The sequence below is a fragment of the Nomia melanderi genome, chromosome 7, assembly GCF_051020985.1.
Source record: "Nomia melanderi isolate GNS246 chromosome 7, iyNomMela1, whole genome shotgun sequence".
NCBI lineage: Eukaryota > Metazoa > Arthropoda > Insecta > Hymenoptera > Halictidae > Nomia > Nomia melanderi.
The window spans coordinates 8,376,022-8,395,769 of NC_135005.1; the positions used below are offsets into that span (position 1 = coordinate 8,376,022).

The window sequence follows — 19,748 nt, forward strand, 5'->3', positions numbered from 1 at the left end:
ACTACAGCTTGTACTTCCTATTGGTAAACACGTGCCGTTATCATATTCTGCCAATCAATAGCCAAAACTTGGATGGGTCCCTTTCGTATATTTGCGTAACCAACACGACCAAACAAGATGAACAAACACGCTTCCTCTTGATCCGATAATTAAAAGCCATGAATGTATTCATGGACTTTATCTATCGTGATTTCTCGATTACCTCGGATTCTCGACTACTGGTGAAAGAATCGGAGAATCTTCGGCAATGCCTCAGGTCATTGTACGACAGAACTGAACCTACTTTCGATGTAGCATTTCGTGCGGCTGTTCCGACACTAATATCTCATCCTATCCCACGATCACGATGACGTATTCGGTTACAGGACAACGAAATCGGAAGAGGATTACACGAATGCCTTTGTCATTGACGTTCGACGAAGATTTCACCGGTTCCTTGAAGTTTGTCCTGACAAGCACGCATTAAACGAATCACGATAATTTTTAAAATAGTTTTTAATGGAGATCATCGAAATATCCGGGAGACGTAATTGCTGTGTCATTAATAAGAAAAAAAAACAGAAAATGGAAACCATAACGCGCAGTTATCTCTGTCACAATAATAACATAATTGTGACCTTTCGATAAAATCATTGAAAACTAGCGCAGTAGAAATTTTATAGAGATATAGAAATCTTTTATGGGGTTTCGAGATGATCGCAAAAAATATAAAATATTCTGTATGTATGAAAAAATGATGAGTATTTAAAATTCAGTGACAAACCATTGAAAAGTAAGGCCGCATCAGAAAAATATGTTTAAAGATTGTATTCAGAAAAGTAAAGAGGAGACGGTGATAAAAATACGCACAGTAGAGATTATTGAAGTGGTTGATGTTTGTTTCCTTTTACATTAGTATACGTATGTATGTATGTATTAAATATTAGTAAACCACGATACAGTTTTGTACGGGATAAGATGAAGACATAGTTTACTGGGAAGACTATTACCATGATTATTTGTGGTATGTGTTATTCGTAACGGTGTCAACTGGCGCCACCGACTATCAGAGAATATTTGACAGGCGCAGGAATGTCGCGCTTTTTTGGAACGCGGGGATCCCATCCACGAAACAATATAGCCGTTGATTAATGAATGTCAAAGTTGAAAATTCCACGTGTATCGGCGCGTCGTGTCGGTATGGCAATTTGTTAAAGAATGAGCTGAATTTATCAAGTATGCGCCTACTCATTTCTCGGGATGCAATTATATTTTTTTTCTCTTTTAACTTTTTTTTTCAAGTAAGAATACCTCGTTCGACCTCTGAAGGTTGTTGGTGAATACCAGACGATAAATTATTGTGAAACGAAACTATCGCGTGTCGCATAAACAATTTATTTATCGACGTCTTTGCGCACATGATAAAAGTGTGGTCCGTTGATGATTTGAATTATTAATATATTCTTAACCTACGAACCGCCTAACTTTTTCTACAGCATGTGGAATAGGTACCTTATGGAAATATCCAAACGAACAACCCATTAAATCAATTTAATTTAACGGTTCATTAGCTGTAACTTCGGTTCCCTTTGAGCTTGCAAATGATGATTTATTGTCAACTAATTGTAATATAATGCCAACCGTTGAATCATTTTCCATTAACTTGCTTTGAAATCATCAGCCGTTGTTATGAAAAAGTAAATGTTACAATAAAGATTTGTATCTTTTTAAATAGAGGAAGTACGTAATCGTGTAACTACAAGGAAGTAACAGTAATTGTTCGAGGCATACAACGTATCAAATGTCGGTTTTCGTTATAGCCTGACTTGCATTTCCTTGACGTAGCGTTACCTCAAGGTAACAACAAAGGACATTGCTGAATTTCAAATTTTTTGTTCAGTCGATATAAGAACTACAGAATTCCGTTTGAAAAAGTGAGTTCTCTCTTGAAATAAAAAAATAATTGTTTCATTTTATGAGATATTATTGTATAATTTTTTCTTTCTGGTTTGTGGCACGTATTAAAGTATGTAAGTTAACACTGACGATTCTAAGCATTATGGAAATTTCCGATTAAACAGGTTATTTCAATTTCTAAGTTTCATTTCCAGGTGCCATAGTTTACATATATTAACCGTAGGGCCTGGAATAAGGACGTTATTAAACAGTGTCAAACAATTTTTGCATGCAGGTACAATAAATTTGATAAGCATATTTAGAGTCCGAAAGTATGCGATAGTACGTTTGGAATGTGGCATGTAGAAGCCCACGTGAATCTTATTGATGGTGTTATACCGAATTCAGGAAATTCCTCACCTCTGCTCTCTCGTGGGACGATCATAAAATCAGATTTCACGTGGATCAATTTTAATTTGGATTAAAATGCAATACTTTATGCCTTATTCTAGTGTTATTCGAATACTTTAACTGGTCAGTAGGATCAATTAGAATATCATAATTTGTCATTAAACATTAATGGATCTTATAGCAAGGTCGGACAGCTACATATTTTATGCGTTCTTTTTTCATTGTACTTCTGTAGTTTGTTCAGTGATGAACTGCAAAAATAGCTACTACGTGTAAGTATTTGAGGTAAGTGTCATTGAACGTACAGGTGGCGCAGTCAATTTTTATCTGAGTAAACATATTGTACTTTATCTCTTTTCTAAACGCGCTGCAATCGATTCGTAATTAATTGTGAACGGTGAGTCACGGTAGAGAGAAACTGCAGACGACAGTAGACACTTCTGATCCTGTTCTCTCGAGATTGCTGACACCATTAACGTAACCTTATTAATCCTGACCGTATACGCGTGGATGTGTATTGCAAGGCTGTGCCCAAGGACGTCGTGTAAGGCCGATCTGCAAATACACGTGTAACGTACTCATTGCCGGTAAATCTTTTAATGTTGTTAATTTTACAAACTTTTGACAAAGTTGTATATTATTTTCCTCATTTTATTAACATTTTTACATCATTACTTGTAGGTGTCATAAAGGAGATCGTTATTTTTTAGTGAAAGCTATTTTATTCAACGCGTCCGTAAGATAATATTTTTATATTGTCGATAGAATTTCGTTACGCAAATTCCGGTGACGTTGTATCCGTAATCAGAAGGGGAGAACCTATTACACAATTCCGTAGGAAAGAAACATTATACACTTGAAATTCCAGACAGAAAGTATGGGGGCGTGTGATGGATTCCCGAATTCTTTTTTTGGGGGGGATGGCGAACAAGTTGACGTAAATGATGAAGCATTCTCCGCGCGGGAAATAATTTAAATGCAATTTAAAACTAGTTTAATGGTGTTCTGGCACAAGTATGCGCCCATAAATGTCTGTGTGTTCGTTGGTTGACGTCAATCCGACGAATATCGAAAAGACGTAAAATGTTAAGACGGCGCCGTTTAGCCGGGCGCACGAATCGGTTTTATGGATATATGATTAGAGATTCGAATGTCCGCTTTCGAAAGCGCGTGAAAGAGAATACTTTGCGTTCATGATCCTTTTTTTTCAACGACACCGCGTAGTACGAGAAGAATCAAATATCTTCTGAATCAAAATATTATTCCCATTTTCATTAATACTAATGTTTATCGGCGTGTTACATAGAATATGCGTGTAATTTTTTTTGTTTCCAAATAAAAAAGGATAATATAAAAAACTGAAATATGCAGGAAAGATTAAAAAAAATTAAGAAGCGTTAGAGATGATTTAATAGGTTCTTATTAGCTACAATCAATCATGTGTATGTTATTCGATGTTATCAATAGTTACAGTAGCATTATTAACATTAATTATATCGTGTTCTTGTTGATTTATGTTGGTTTGAATTCATAAAGCCTTTCAAAAAGTTGGTTTCATCTGTCATTGACACGCCTTTTTGAAGACGAGTCGAATAAATCGTAAGCGAGTGGTAGACGATAGGCAATTGGCGCCAGACGCCACCGATATATGTTGAATATTTGTCGAAATTTCTTATAGGCCATAACGTGAAGCTGCTTTAAAATTCTGTAGACATTCCAGCAGATTATTCAATAATTTTAACTAACTCTGAAGCTTTGTTCTGTAATGAAATCTTTACGATATTTTTTTTTTTTTTTTTTTTTTTAACAAAACGAACGATATCAAAATGTATTAAAATATTACGATAAGAAATTCAAGTCATGTACAATTTCTTTTCGAGTGGGGATGTATTACAATGCTACATAACTCAACAAATAGGCACATATTATAGATATAAAAATATATTTGACAGTTTAAAATAGATACAATATTAACGATTCTTAAGTTTTTATAATAAACAGTTTATTATTAACAAATTCATATTTTGTATAGTTTAATTTGTTATATCTTCATAGAACATTGCCATAAAATTTAAATTCCTTGTAAAAATATTGATGTGGCTAGTATTTTCTGCTTTCATGTTAGCTAATCAATTAGTATATTAGTAAATATATGACATTTTTAACGACGGTCATAAGCGTGATGAGTCTGGTGAGCTGTGAACAAATTTAAAAGTTTGTATAACTTCCCTCCATAGTTGATGGTCATATCATTTAAGTAGAAAAAAGAACTGAAACTTACGTTTGTAAAATTCTGAAAAATTCACATTAGGTAGTAAAGAATGTGCTTTTTGTAAAACAGTTGCTTTTGGCGCTGAAGAAGCTGTTGTATTCCATATCTAAAAGCAAGTAAGAATTTTAATAAATGTTAGAGTACCATTTGTTAATTACATTCGATCATTAAATAATTAAAACATTACTTGAATTATGTCTTCCCTGTCCCTAATCGACACAGTTACTCCACAGACATCATCATCCTCAGCCACACATTCTGCAAATTGTTCTCCAATAGCTGCAAGCACCATTTCCTTCCAAATTTTATCCTACAAATATTTTTGATAGAATTATTATTATGGTGTTTATAATGATTGAAATGATGTTTAAGATGATGAAAAGAAAGTCTTGATTCATACAGTATCAGATTTATGGCACTTTAATCTCCATGTTCCACCATGTTGATTAACCGGTTCCTCCCACAACGGATATCTTTCATCTCTCATTAAATGATAACTATATTTAACCTGGAATTAAAAAAAATATGTCAATAAATATATTAAATGTAACCATTAGTAATTCACTATTCTCTTCTGTTTCATATAGATTAAATTTAAAATATGTTCCTAGTATTTTGTTAGTGTTCTAATTTTTTATAGCAGAATAACAAATAGAATGTACCAACCTGCATAGCGCTAGCATTTGGTATATTATTGAAGACTGCCCAAAAACTCTGTACTGTATTCACAGTATAAATCTTCGTCAAATTTTGTTTATATTCTTCAACAGTTGTGCCCGATGCAACTCTGTCAATTTTATAAATTTCCTTACTTGTATATATATGTACACACAACACACACACATTATGAATGAGAAATAATGTTTGTTCTATGCAGGAATCTTTCATTACATCAATTTTGAAATATAATTAAATAATATATAACAGATATAAGTTTTCAAATAATATCATTAATTACAAAATTTGTATTAATTATTCTTATCATTATTTTAAAACTTCAATGTCAGATGTAATTGAAATTAAAGTAAAACTCTGAAAATGTATTCTCATTATCAATGTGAAACATGAATATAAAAAATAAATTGATAAAACATGAATTTATAATATAAGGTTCAAGGTCTATTTAAACTTATCAAATATATATTTGGATGGTACATGTACTATACGCCTCTTCACGGTAACTCCATCAACCACCAAGCTAAAAGTGCACAGGGGCAAGAGGACCCTTCCACTCACGAAGCTCGATTTCACTTCCGTCTTTTGTTATTGCCGCGCGTCAATAATGATCATGCGTCGAAAGGTGAGGCGGCTCGGGCATCATGAGAGAAAGAGCCCCTTGGCCCCAACCACTTTTAGCTGGGAGACTGATGAGAACTAACGTGAGAGGTGAATAGTATCTTTCTATATATTACACATTACAAAACAGTACTATAAATTGTTACTTTAATCATTTTATTCCATTTCTGAAAACCTCTATTTACATATTGTATTTCATTCCTTTCAGTTCTTTGCATCAGCAGTTATTCTCTCTTCTCGTCATTATCATAGTTGTGCGCGTATCGACATACGTTAACTACAATATTAAATATAATTAAATGATGTTTACAATATTTCTTATTTATTTATTGTTTCAAACCAGGAAAGTCCTTCTGTTATTTATAATAGTACAACGATATCTAAAGACGAGTATCATTTATGTAAGTTTCAGTGACGTTTCGCAAAAGAATAAAAACAAAAAAGGAGAAAGATATGCAATTCACAGCGTTCTGGATTCGAAATATTACGCAGTAAAATATAAATACGTGTTCTTACTTGCCCAACCAGAGAGTCCAAGGAGTTTGCAATGGTATTCCCAGCGATTCATGTTTTTCGATCGTTTTTACAGTGTCATCCGAAAATACCGGCGTTTTCGACAAATCCGTTGAGTTGTTGTCTTTCGATTCGCACTCCACTGCGGCCATATTCGAAACGACGAGAAATATGTGGCACCACCAAGAGGCGACTCTCCAAATACGATTCCCGCCACCTTTTATAAAGCGAAAGAACCTCCAATTCCGATTCCCGCCGCTTTGTACAAAACAGAAGAACCTCTAATTCCGACATTCCGACTTTTTGAGAATAGAAGACTCGAGAGAAGCGAACCGATCGTGTTTTCGTTCGCGATAGCAGATATTTGTAACGCGCGTGGAAACTAGAAATACGTAAGCATAAAGACGAGTACGAAACATCAGTTGTTAAAATGTCACAGCGTTAGCCTATCCCGATTTTGCATAATCTTTCCGCAATAAATGTTTATGTAAATTATTTGTGCAAAAGTGAATACATCCCTCCCGATATTCCCAACCGAAGAAAAGAAAAAACATTTTGTGTGATAGCACGTAATGCTATAAATACATACTTACACGTATCTGCCGTCATAACGTCAATCATAATGTGATTGGCGCTAAACTCAGTAGTAATTAGAAATTGTCAATATAGATTCATAAACATTTTACTGATTCGGTAATGAAATTTTTACAAATTTCAGTTATTACAATCAGAACTAATAAGTTTATTATAGATTTAATGGTTTCTTTACCAATAGAGCGTACAAACGAGTGACAGCATCGACGAGAGATAAGATAAACTGAATAACCAATGTAAATTTTTGTCACGCGGTTCGAGAGTGATGAAACCACCGACAAGAAACAGAGTAGACTGAACATCTTGTGGGACTTCATGTTCGGTAGTCTGAAATACCGGTTATGTAAAAAAAAGCAGCATTTTCATATGCCTTCTACGATTAAAAATAGTGAGTTTAAAAATTACAGTCAAACCCATGCATCGGTATCTAATACCTCTAGGAAAAAGCAATTGTTATAACCAAATAGAAATGACGTATACCAAAATTCTCCGAAACTTTGGATCCCTAATCTACCCTAATTCTCGTCGATGACAAAATCACATCGTTATTGACGGTTGATGAAGTAGGAAACTATTGTAAAATTTTAATTTTATTTTGTGCTATTTCTTCAATATATCAAGTGGAGACTTGTTGATATTGTCATTGGGAGATAAATAAATTTTTCAGAAGAATGTTTACATCCTAGAAAATCATATTTGTATTTACATATGATTATTCCATATTATGCAGTGAGCGTTGAAATTAAAATCATTAAAAATACTGTTTTTATACCGTCATTAATTCCCCGATCAAATTCTTTATATATTCTTTTTATATTTGTTTTATAAAGTTTTTGTCTATATTTCACATATGATAATCCCATACGTAATGTACTGCCCTCTACAAAAATCTCAGAAACTATGTAAATTTAAAAGTTTTCATATTGACGCTTAGTTTTAGTTTTACTACTGTCATTCGGCTTGTAGGGCGATGGTTTTTAGGTTAGATCTATTTATGATTTTTATAATTCAGATGTGACGCATACATATTTTGACATTGTAATCCATAAATCGTTAAGCAATATCTATGCACTGATTTTTATTCGAACAATAAAGAATATACAAATAGTTTCCTCCTTATTTCAGTTCATGCATTTTTACGTGTTCTCTGATACCACAGATTGTGTAAATGCAGAAAGAATTTTAAAAATAGGAAAACAAAAATATAAATACATAAAACCTATAAACGAGGGCGGAAATGTTTTCTTTTAGCAGTTAAACAATTATTACGATTGTATGAATTTTCAAATGACTTCTACAAATTTATAGAACGTGTAGAAGACATGCGCCAATAAACGATCCGTAAGCCACGCGCTAGTGTACGCTTGCGTTGTACAGAACAAGGAACATAGGAGAGAGAATGAAGGACGGAACGCCGTAACATTGGCACCGTCAGTCTTCTGCGAACTTTCGGTTGTAACGGTTGGGCCGTCGACGGAGTTTCGAGTTGTTTAGGTTTCACGTACAGTAGTAAAGCTCTTCGCGAACTGACAATTCGGACGTTAATAAGGTAGGAAAATTATGAACCATTATCTACATGTTCACTGCCCGTATAACTGGTTTTGATTTATTGACATTATCAACGGTAATCAATTACGAGTTTTGGCAACGTTTCAAAAACCCTATGACAGAACCATTCAAGTGCAACGCAAATATACTTATGAGCATGTGTGAACTTGTCGTTCTTATTTTAGTATTTCGACAGTTTCGTGACCTACTTTTTTTTAACACTTCGATCACAGTTCGTTGATTTTTGACATGCTTTTACTTTGTGTATACCAAGTGCACGCGTGTGGTATATCGAAATTACAATGATTCTATTTATCAATGCTATAATCAAATTAATAATATCTCTACTTGATGAAGTTGATCGGTTGTCTAAGTGCGGAAATATAGTGAGCAACGCGGTCTGCTTGGCAATATAACTTAGTGATTGTACATCAATTAATTCATCGAAAAGTAAATATATGTGCTATTATTTTGTCGACCCCGAAGCGTCATAAAATTCGACTAAGATGCATGATGAATGATTAATCGCGTTACACGGACAGCCGGTTATATTTATAGTCTTGAATGGATGAACGTTCACAATTGATCAAATAAATAAAGTCGAGTTTACTAGTATTTCGTTAACATCCGAGAACGAGACCGAGTGAAGATCAAAGACATGCACGTGTTGGGTTAACGGTTTCGTTTAAATGGCGTGTTTTTAATAATATAGGAATTTTATTGGTCGTATATTTTTTAAACTAGAAAGTTAACACGTTCGCGACAAGCGTTTGCTTCAGTAGCCATCTTCATATTTACAATATTTTATAAAATGTACGAATCGTTTTGATTAAATGCAAATGAAGTTCAAGGAAGAAATCGCATCAGCTTTCTACACTGTACGCCATACTTTACGATTTTAAATAAAACACACGTGAAGGTACTTTCATTTTCTTTATGCAAAATATAAAATGTTGAGCATCACAAATTGTATGTAATACTGGTCGTGAACGTACTAAACATTTTTCGTAATTAATCGTTTATTTTATTTATTGATTACAAAATGCAAAGGCAAATCATTTTTCTTTAATCGTTTCGCGGCGATGCCCGGGTCCATTTTGATTCATGCTTTAGGCGCTTGTTTTGATTTTTGATTTTTCTGCAAAAAAGTCTAGAAAAAATTGAATAATACATACATTCGAAATCGAATTTGACATTGTTTTCGAAAGTGAATCCCATATTTTCAACTTATCTCTTTAACACGTTCGCTACCAGCGTCACATATTTGTGACGACCGTAACCCTATATTTTACATAATGAAAATGAAATTAATCCTATAGATATTGTTATTAGAAATTATAAACTACGACATTATATTTAGAAATTCAATGACACGTTTCAGTTTCATTTTTCTAACATTTTTTTTAGAAGATTTATTGAATTGAAGAAAATATTATAATTGAGGAGACCGTCGCCGAAATAAGCGCTGATAGCGACGTATTAACCCCTTGCCATAAATGACAGTGAGACTCGCGATCAAGATTTCTAGATTAATTTAATAAAAATCAATGTCGTTCGTTGCCCACGAATCAAAGTAAAAAACTATTTGGTATTATCAATGTATTATCTTCAAATCAAATTTCCACTAAGGTAGAATGGACAATTTTGTTGCATTTCTACCAAATGGTTGATAATAAAATATTACACGAGCTTAGTGGAGAAAGTAAATAATACGTCAAGAGGTTAACAAGTACAGTGAATGCCGAGGGCTAAAATAAGATCCGAGTGTATTTTGCAAATTCTGGAATTCGATGGAGTTTCAATGAATCTCATGCGCGAAACGTGTTTTCGGTTAACGACGACGGGGTTACATTAAAATTATCGATCGCGAAGATTATCGTTGACCGATAAGGCGCGCGCGGTTTCACACCCATCCACCGTTTACTGTTATCACCGGCTGCGATACCGTCACGGGAATTCTCATTCCGCGCGGGAGATTGAATATTGATCTTGAACGCGGCCGGAATTAGTCATCGCTTTAAGCAGCCGGCACGGGCTACGCGCGACGCGACCACCAGCAGTCTTTACTCTTCGCGCATTTTTGCAGGGTGTGTTGGATCGACTAGTGCGACCGGGCGTGGCAGAGTTTCTTATGGAAAGATAAGTCAAAAATGTAGAACAAACATTTTATATGTGATCCTTCGTTAACGAGAAATTTAGATTCGCAAGTTTGCTATCCAGGGTAAGTCATTCGGGGGTGAGATGGCCCACTTTTTTCAAAACCATCATGTCATCAATATGAATAGCTAACAAAGAAAAAATGTGTTTATGAAAGTAAATACATAGAAGAAGAATAGGTAATCCTTTACACTCGGAGTCTCAGTTACCAACTGATTCTTGTATAGACCTTCACCGTGGAATTTTTTTGCGCGAGTCAACACTGCAACACGAAGTTTTACTCCGAGATTTTTTGCAATTTAACGCGCTTTAATTTAAATCTTTTTTCACCTTGAGATTATTGTTTTTTTATATAACATAATTAGCTTTATAACAAAAAAGGGTGTTTATATTTAACCTTTTGCACTCCAGAGGTACCTCTCAGTCGTCAATTGATTTGACACAGCAACTTTGTGAAGTTTGATATTTAATATTAAACTTTGTACAATACACATCAATATATGAAACATTGAAATAAAATAATTTTGCTCCTCAACTTGTGTGCGATTTCTCGGCGAAATTGTTTCAGAAAATGTTGGTTGTGTCTCACTATAAAATGTTGAGTATTTCCAGTGAAACGCTTATATTATATACTATAATATACAATAAGGGTTAATAAATATAATGGAGAAGGAAATAATAAACACATACTTATACAGAAATTTTTGCGAACGCACGGCGACTACCGCTTAGGGGTTCAGCTGTGTATAATTGCAATAATACGTGAAACATTAAAATGAAGTAACTTTGTTTCTTAATTCACATATGTTTCCTTATTAGTTAGCGTCGAAGATTGTTGCGTATATCTCATTGGAAAATGTTGAATGTTTCCAGTGAAAATCTTTTGAGTGCAAAGGGTTAAATGCTTTGTGCAAGATTTAGGACAGCACTAAAAATAATTGAAAATATAGGTATATATTCGACGATCTAAATGAGACTGAGCCATTCCAATTGAAACTAAGTACTTACCTTACGTGTGCTTTTGCCATGCTTTCGGTCATGTTGATGACACTGTGATAGTATTACACTGGGTCATTCTCGTGTTTACGATCACGTAAGGCGGCAAGAAAGTCGGGTCAAGCACAATGTTGCTTATGTTCAAACGAAAGCGTGGCAAGTGCACGTGCACGTGTACATGAAATACTTGAAAATCTACGATTCTCGTGAACAAAGTCTTAAGTGAAGAGCTCCACATTTTCGACTCATTTTGTCGTAAGGAATTCCGATTGTGCTACTCGAATCAACACACCCTGTACGTAAATAACATCGCGTATATTTACCCTTTCTAAATTTAATTTCACGGTTCTGATCGTGACTTTAAAGATCACTAGGCGAAACACGAACGAGTTTTCTTACCTGAGCGCAGACGCGTTCCCGCGCTCCCGCGCTCCCCGGGAAACACATCGGAATTTCGATGATCGCGTGAACACGAGGAAGAGGATGAGAATGCATGCACGCACGTCAGGAATTAGGCAATTAAACCTTTCCGGTCGGAGCACTCCGAAAGTGGGCTGGCCGATTGGTCGTACCACTTAATCGGTAATAAATTAACTAATTTATGGTTTATATTTGTTTATTTATCAATTTATATATGAATATGTTTAACATATTTATGGTTTATATGTACTTATTTATTTAACAATTATACATAACTAACTCTCGTCCTCAAAGGTAAAAGTGCCGTCATACTCGAATTTCGACCGGGAAAGGTTAACCCATTGTCTCGTAACGTCGAGTCGGAAATTTTTCTCTGCGGAGAGAGTTTTAGGTATCCATTGATGAATATCGAGATTGTTCGACGTTCTTTTTTTCTTAGAGATTTCATTATCTTGTTATCGATATTCAATCTTTCAACATAATAAGTGTAGGGAACTCGGATCTAACTGCTTATTGTGCAGCTGTCACGTCCTGAGTCAATTCTAAAAACTAAAAAGTCACAGGGGCAAGGGGACTCTGCCATTCAGGATGCTCGCGTCAATAGCTATAAAACATCAGTTGATATTATTGGTCGAACCGCGTGACGAAGAAAGCAGACGGAACAGAATGCAGTGGAATGAGATGTGACGAACGTTGATGTCAAATTTCGTTTTTACGCGACGACGGTTTTATATGTTTACTGAATCCCGGGACGCGGAGGCTCGGCTACTATGTTTCCAGGAAGGACCGAGGTAGAGTGTGCGGCTGATTTCCCTTGCCCCTATGCACTTTTAGCTTTTGCTGCACAGTACGAGCGTCAGGAATAACGTAATCGAACCCTTACCTTGCAACGTTGGGTCAGACCAGTGTGGCCAGATCGGGGAAATTGAGGGGAACACAGTTTATCCTCTCCCTGGTGTTACAGTAGGGTTCTGCGATGGTTGCGGAAGTTGTTAGACGATGCCCGCTGATGAACAATGATATAGCAGAAGGAGTAAGGCGGAGTGGGGAAAAGGTAACCGTCTGGTTGCTTTTTGGTTTCCCTGGGTTAAATCAGCAAAAAAAATTTTGAACTAAAGCTAACGATTGTCGAGATTGTTTAGATAATCTGCGGTCGGAACGAAATGTTTTTCTGTTACCGATATTAGATCTCAGCAAATGCAAATGTACGATGTGCGTGGTATTTTATGTTTACGGGTATCGAGAATTATACAATCAATCTTTAACCTTGCAATATTGGACTGGACTCGCGATCGAAATAAGGTATTACTTTCTTGTTAATATTTAATCTCTGGATGAAATGTAAATTTACATTTAATGTGGATTATGGATTTCTTTTTTTTCCGCTTGGAAAATCGTTAACGATAAAGTAGCACGCAATTAACCAGTTAACTGTGGACTCTAGTTTCAAAAATCTCTCATTGTGCGCGCAATAAAGCCAAGCAATGATGTATATACTCGTCAAACGCAGTGTAAATGTACCTATAATATATTCTGATGAAAAACTAAAGCAAAACGAAGAAGAATTACATGTGTATCTGAAAAAATAACTAACGTTGAGAAGATTTGTATTATTCCGAGTTTTAAGATAATGCGTATATTCGCCAAACGAAGTTAACTGATTAACGCTTGGCTAAGTGAAGGGGGGATATCCCATTTTTCCTTTAGCAACGCATTGCCATTTATCTCGTTTATTTTTTTGTGTTGTTATTTAGTATATAAATACCTTTCTTACTTTTGCAAAACACAATTTCTCATCAGACCTCTTGAATGAATGCAATTAAAGTTAATGAAAAAGGTTTACTGTTACAGTTTTTTTGAACGAGATGAGAACATCTTGAACAGAATGAGATTATCGAATAATGATTCAGCTACATATAGATGATTGATCAGTTATGCGGAACCTCCTACTGCTATTCATTCGTAACTACATAAGTGACCAACCATGCCACGGGTTTGCTGAGTGCAACAAGGGTGCCTTGCAACTATCAAGGTTCCGCTGTATTCCCACCGATATATAACAATATCTGTTTGTTCACGTTTCGTATCTTCGTCTCTCCCTTTTTCTGGCGGATTTTTATCCATTCACTGGAAATGTTATCGTGGAAGCAGTGTTGGCGGATCTCATTGTCTCTTCGGAGTTTCATGACTGACACTGCACTACAGACGCTGGTACGATACAGATAAGTATTTACGTACGTATCTCTCGAAATCGAACAGATTAAATGTTAAATATCTTTATATATATCAAGTTCTGAACAAAATGGCCGAATATGTGTCGGTTTATTTTTTCTCTAGATGTATTGAAAAAAAGTTTTGTCTAAACAAATGATCCAACCAATGTGACGTTTCCTCGCGAGTCTTTACAACGTGATTTTCGCGTGAATATAGCGAACTCTTGATAAAATGCAGTTTATGGTGTCACCAGGAAAATGAATGACGTTGCTTTCGTTGTATAGTGGGAGAGAATCGTAAAAACTCGCGGAAAAATCAAATTTTCAACTTCGCTAGAAATGAATGAAATTTGGCGTACTAACTCTTAAATATATAGAGTAATTATTGGTGCAAAAATAAATTACCATAATTCACTTAAAATTGTTTAACAGAGCTTTGAAGTTGAAGAAAAATGCCTGTCATAGAAGGGTTACACGTTTTTCGTGACGTTTTATATTTGAGAAATACTAAGTGTGTCGTATTCATTTTTTTGAAACAAAAAATATTTCAAGTAAAATGCAAATGCTTAGAAATTTTAAAGTTTATGCGCTCATTTATTATATTCCTTGATTCCTAACATACATAGTACAATACAAAAAAAACCAGATGGCAGTGTTAATATAATTCTCAACAGTAACCAGAGATGTGGCGATACTTTTATAGTGGTTAACACCAGAACTACCGAGCAGTCAAACTGAGTTTTTGATATTTTTCTATAGAATCTTTAAAAGCGTATCCATTGAGATTCTGATTAATTTAAAATTCAGTTGCTAAATCAAATCCTTAGCAATTTCTCAGAGAAGCATCTTTAGTGCCTCCAATAATAGCAGAAAAAGAAATGAGGAATGTGTCATTTTAACCCGCCTGGTGGTTCTAGCGTTGAAAAGATACAAATGCTATTCTGAAAAGGTATTAAACCGATTGTTTGGTTACTAAGTATTTTAAGATAGAAGCTAATCGAAATCTTATAATAATTTCTTAAATGTAAATGCAAGATTATGTGTAAAAATCGTCGTTTCCAACGATTTTCGTATCCTTTCTTAAAAAAAAATTTTTCGGTAAGTTGCATTATTCGAAGATATCAAAGTCATCGTAGGAAACGCATTTCCGTCTCGGTCTGCTGATCAACCGGAAGATTCGCGCAATCGCGTGAAATACGTGGCCAAAGTTACGGCTTGATGCCGTTTTCGTTTAGGCCTTCTCAAATTTATTATGAAGCATTCATTGTTTCACATGCCAGTGTTTCTAAATAGGAAGCGAACTGTAACAATTATTTTTACTTTTGTGTTGTGTAATCTTTATTTGCAGTTTTGTTCCGCGGAAGTTTTACAATTGACAATGAATTCATTTTTAATGATTCAAACAGCTGCGATATTTCATTTGATTTTTGAATTTTTACCAATTCTTCTGTTTCTCGTGAATGAATATTTTGAATTTCTATTATTGACTCTTGTTTTTTACCCGGTTAATATTATAATATTGTAATTGACCTAAAATTGTAAAAATATGGAATAAATATTTCATATTTTACATATTTAATAAATTTAACCGTATGGACTGTGAAGTCACCTCTAGTGTGACGAAACTATTCTTTTGGGGTCAAGAAGTCTGTTCCATTAATTCATTTATTTTATATAGAACACACTGTGAAAGGTGTAACATCAAACCTATGAAACATACGTTTTATTCGCAAACTGAAGTTACTCGTGGGAACTTCTTGACGAGGTACGAAACAATGGAAAAGGCCTTCACTATCAGATCAAGAGAATCGGTTAGATACCAAATTATATATAATAACCGTATATTCTCATGGGAAACATAATGACTGCTTAGTATGTTCTAATCATAAAACAAAAACTGCAAGGCCAACGACAATATGTTTCTGTGACACTTACAACAGGCAACCATTTCTGTATGTGGGAAAATGTTTTAAAATGTGCCATACTTTGCAAAAATATAAACAACAGTGAAGTAAATGTTTGAATTTTGATATTATAAACTCTTCGTAAACGATCAGTTGTTACTAAAAATCTAAATCTTAAATATTGCAAGCACTTTCATTCCTAAAATAAGACACCAAAACCAGGAAAATGAAATCAGAGTTGGTACGGAACAAACTAGACAAGTAATTATAGTGCGAAAAGTTAAACGCAATATTTTAAATATTTAATATTTTATAAAATATTTTTCATTTGTGATCGAGATTTCACAAAAAGTTATTAAAAGATTAACGACGATCTTTCAACAAAAAATCGTTAAGGAGTGACCTCGTTCAAGCTAAGATCATCAATCACGATGAAAACAGGTAGACGATTCCGAAATTCGTAAATTTCTATTAATTGAAAAGTATTTTGGCCTGCTCGCCGATTGTTGCGACACTGGAACGTCGAAAAGCGTGTCGAAGGCGTCGAAAACGTTCGCCAAACTGGAACGCCGAGTTCACGAAATCGTCGTATGTTTTCATGGAGTTTTGACGAAATAAAAATAGTTGCGTAATTAAGCACGTAGAGATGCGAAAGTAATTAAATGCGCTCCGGTATAAAAACTGCGCGTGATCGTGACCCAACGACGCCGAAAAAACAATCGAACCGCAAGTGCACATACTTGGGTAAATACCTGTTTCTTTTTCGTTTCGTCGTTGAGATCTCATAAATCATGTAACAGATATCCGACTTGCTCTTGTTCTTTCCTTCACGCTTGTTACTGTAATTTCAAGACACTTAAACGTCTGCACAATTAACTTTTAACCCCTTGTCCTATTATTTCTGTCCTAACTGTGTTCGCTAGAATAGCTTTGTCATTAATAATTTACAAAAAAAAAATTTCAATTCATCTATATCCACTTTTACATCAGAACATGGTAACAATGATAGAAGGATAGTATTTAATTTAATATTTAATTTAGTATTTAAATTAAAATCAGGTATTCTACATTAAGTGCAGTTACTCTGTAAATATTATATTTGTATCCAGTGAATTTCTCAGTTTCCTGTTGGTTCCAAAGAGAAACGCAAACAAGCATCGAACTCTAAAGTATTCTCGCAAATATTGTTCACAAAAATTAGCAACGTGTTCAAATTTAACTGTAATTAATGTTTAATATTGTTCTAGTGCCGTTTAAGGTTTCGATAGTTTAAAGAAGCTACACGGTGCATGTTGTAAATACACCTGACTGTCGATTTACACGAAAATCTATACCACGTGGATTAGTTTTACACGAATGAAAATCGCGTAAACAGTGTCTGTTGGTATAAGAGAAAACAAAATATAAACTACAGAAAAGAAAAGCTCGTATAAGTTTTAGAAATACATAATTGTTTTACACAATCGAATAAAAGAAATAATAATAATGACAATTTCGGAAAATAATATTACATTTTAATCGGTGTTACTAAATTAAGATCACGCAAAAAAGTGTCGCGCAAGTTGAAAGTCAGGTGTATGCCATTCGTTTGTATTAGTGGTAAATGTTAATGATTAAACAATTCCGTAATGATTGTTCATACCTTCGATCATCGTAAAATTGCGAGTATACGAAATCGAAAAGATCAAAGGTACGAGCGTCGATTATTGAAGATGATTATGTATTATTGATTCGGTGTCAGTGTGGAAAACGTACCGTGTAGCGTGTGGTTATTACAAGATTAATCATTATTCAGAATTATCCTATGATTTGATCGAAGCGTTTGCGAACATTTCGATCTCCAAGGAGCAACCGCGATCACAGCGAAAACTTTCTAAAAATGTACACCGAGATGGAATTTGCTTTCTTCTCCGGAAGCAGAGTGAAAGCGATCTTGCATCTCTTCTCGTTTCGATTCGATTAAATCGAGACAGCGACACGAATTCAACTAGATCAATTCTGTTGTCTCTTGAACTATACCTTTTTATTTGTCGTTTATCCCTACTTATACTCCAGAAATCACTTTCGTCGAAAATGTTATTCCAGTTTTTTCTTAAATGCATAAAATTAAATTCGATTAGATGGTATAAAAAGTCTGAGCTCATTTAATTCGTAGAACCATTTCAAAACAGCACTTTGAATGCAATTTTCAAGCATGAAGGATTTACACGTGACTTCAGCAATTCGTGTTATCATATTAACGTGCGTTCTACGTATCGAAAGACTCGCAATAAATTGTCTCTTCGTCGAGAATGCGCCTCGAAGCTTGGAAAATTACTGGTAAAGTAAACACGAGAAATTTTTTGCACAGATATATTTTACGATTATACGATTATACGATGGAATATTTTTATGATTGAGAATATTTAACCTAACCGGTTCCTAGCAGCGCAGTTAGTTACAAATTTTATCAAGTAGGTTATAAATAATAGATTAATACCAGTTTCGTGGGTTGGCAAAGGTTAATATCCAACATTATAATACCTCATTGTTGGTATAGGTTTTTCTGTTTCTATTAGTAGTATTTTTTCATTATTTCCAGTACCAGTGACGTTATTACCATTTTACTTGGCATTTCTGCATAAACTCATTATCAGCAGTTAATACTTGTACTATACAATCTATCCTTATTTCTACCAAATTTCTACAGTACAATACAATATGCTACCAATACTTCTAAACTTCCTTTTTTTAGTAAAATTACAATTATTTATCGATAATTTCTCTAACAAATCTTCGTGATTATTTGCGGCGAATCAATGCACCTTCCTTATTACAACAGTCGCGTGTCACGTGTCAGTTGTGACTAAGGCCCCACTGAGTGTAAAGGACTCTTCCGATCGTTAACTATAATTTCCTGACGATAAAAGAATGATCGATTTACGACCAACACGTTGTTGACCATATGTGGATTATGATGATGACGATTATGACGTCGTGTTCACGATACGTTTTCGTAATATCGCGATGTGTGTGGACACATCGTTGCAAAATAACCGTCCCACTTTGTAGGCAAGGATTCTGCCACGCATGAGAGACTTTCCGTATTCTTCCTAACAGTTATCGAGAACCTCATAACAACAGTCGTTATTGGTAGTGTTCAACATTCATGAAAATCAGTGGAATTTAGTTGTCGAATTGATCGATCATTGGTTGCGGCCTCCGATTCGAAGTCTGATCAGTAGGCAACGGATTTTACGCACTCCCTACATTGCAGATTTTTCTGCCACAAAATTCGAATTTTCAAGAATGTAATTAGAAAATAATTTTTCGTAGTATCGTAGACAGTACTGCATCCGCAGTCTACTGATCAAAGATGTTTCCTTGCTTCCACGGTTCGTCGACGAACGAAAGCGTATACTCACCTCGAGCGAACGTTGCCCGATTTTCTCTCGGATTTCTCGCGGTGGACAGTCGATCCCCGTGTTCATGCCCGGAACAATAAGGAGATCAAATTTCTAGATAGTAACAGGACTCGGTCTGCTGTCAAAAAAACTCGCGTGCTCGCGT

The 19,748-nt window shown here is 34.8% G+C and overlaps 2 protein-coding genes across 4 annotated transcripts in view; one reads left to right on the top strand and one right to left on the bottom strand.

Moving 5' to 3' along the window:
* Positions 1-4,211: 4,211 nt before the first annotated feature.
* On the bottom strand, positions 4,212-7,225 carry LOC116424193 (eukaryotic translation initiation factor 4E type 3). Of its 2 annotated transcripts, none has more exons than XM_031970247.2 (8): positions 7,137-7,225; positions 6,961-7,001; positions 6,371-6,625; positions 5,225-5,345; positions 4,959-5,066; positions 4,746-4,868; positions 4,568-4,664; positions 4,212-4,482 (listed from the first exon to the last, which is right to left on the bottom strand). In XM_031970247.2, the coding sequence occupies exons 3-8, from the start codon at positions 6,517-6,519 to the stop codon at positions 4,448-4,450; spliced, it is 633 nt and encodes a 210-aa protein (XP_031826107.1). In that variant the 5' UTR covers positions 6,520-6,625; positions 6,961-7,001; positions 7,137-7,225; the 3' UTR covers positions 4,212-4,447. The 2 variants fall into 2 exon arrangements, with proteins under 2 accessions (XP_031826107.1, XP_031826106.1); XM_031970246.2 differs by having other exon boundaries at positions 6,957-7,001; positions 7,137-7,180.
* Positions 7,226-8,339: 1,114 nt separating this feature from the next.
* The window catches only part of LOC116424369 (ATP-binding cassette subfamily G member 4), a 50,143-nt gene continuing 38,734 nt past the window's right edge, over positions 8,340-19,748 (top strand). Inside the window, exon 1 of one of the 2 annotated variants that reach the window (XM_031970669.2) lies at positions 8,340-8,510. The gene's annotated coding sequence lies outside the window, so the exon portion shown is untranslated. The remainder of the gene's footprint in view (positions 8,511-19,748) is intronic. The other variant, XM_031970670.2, reaches the window with a different exon arrangement.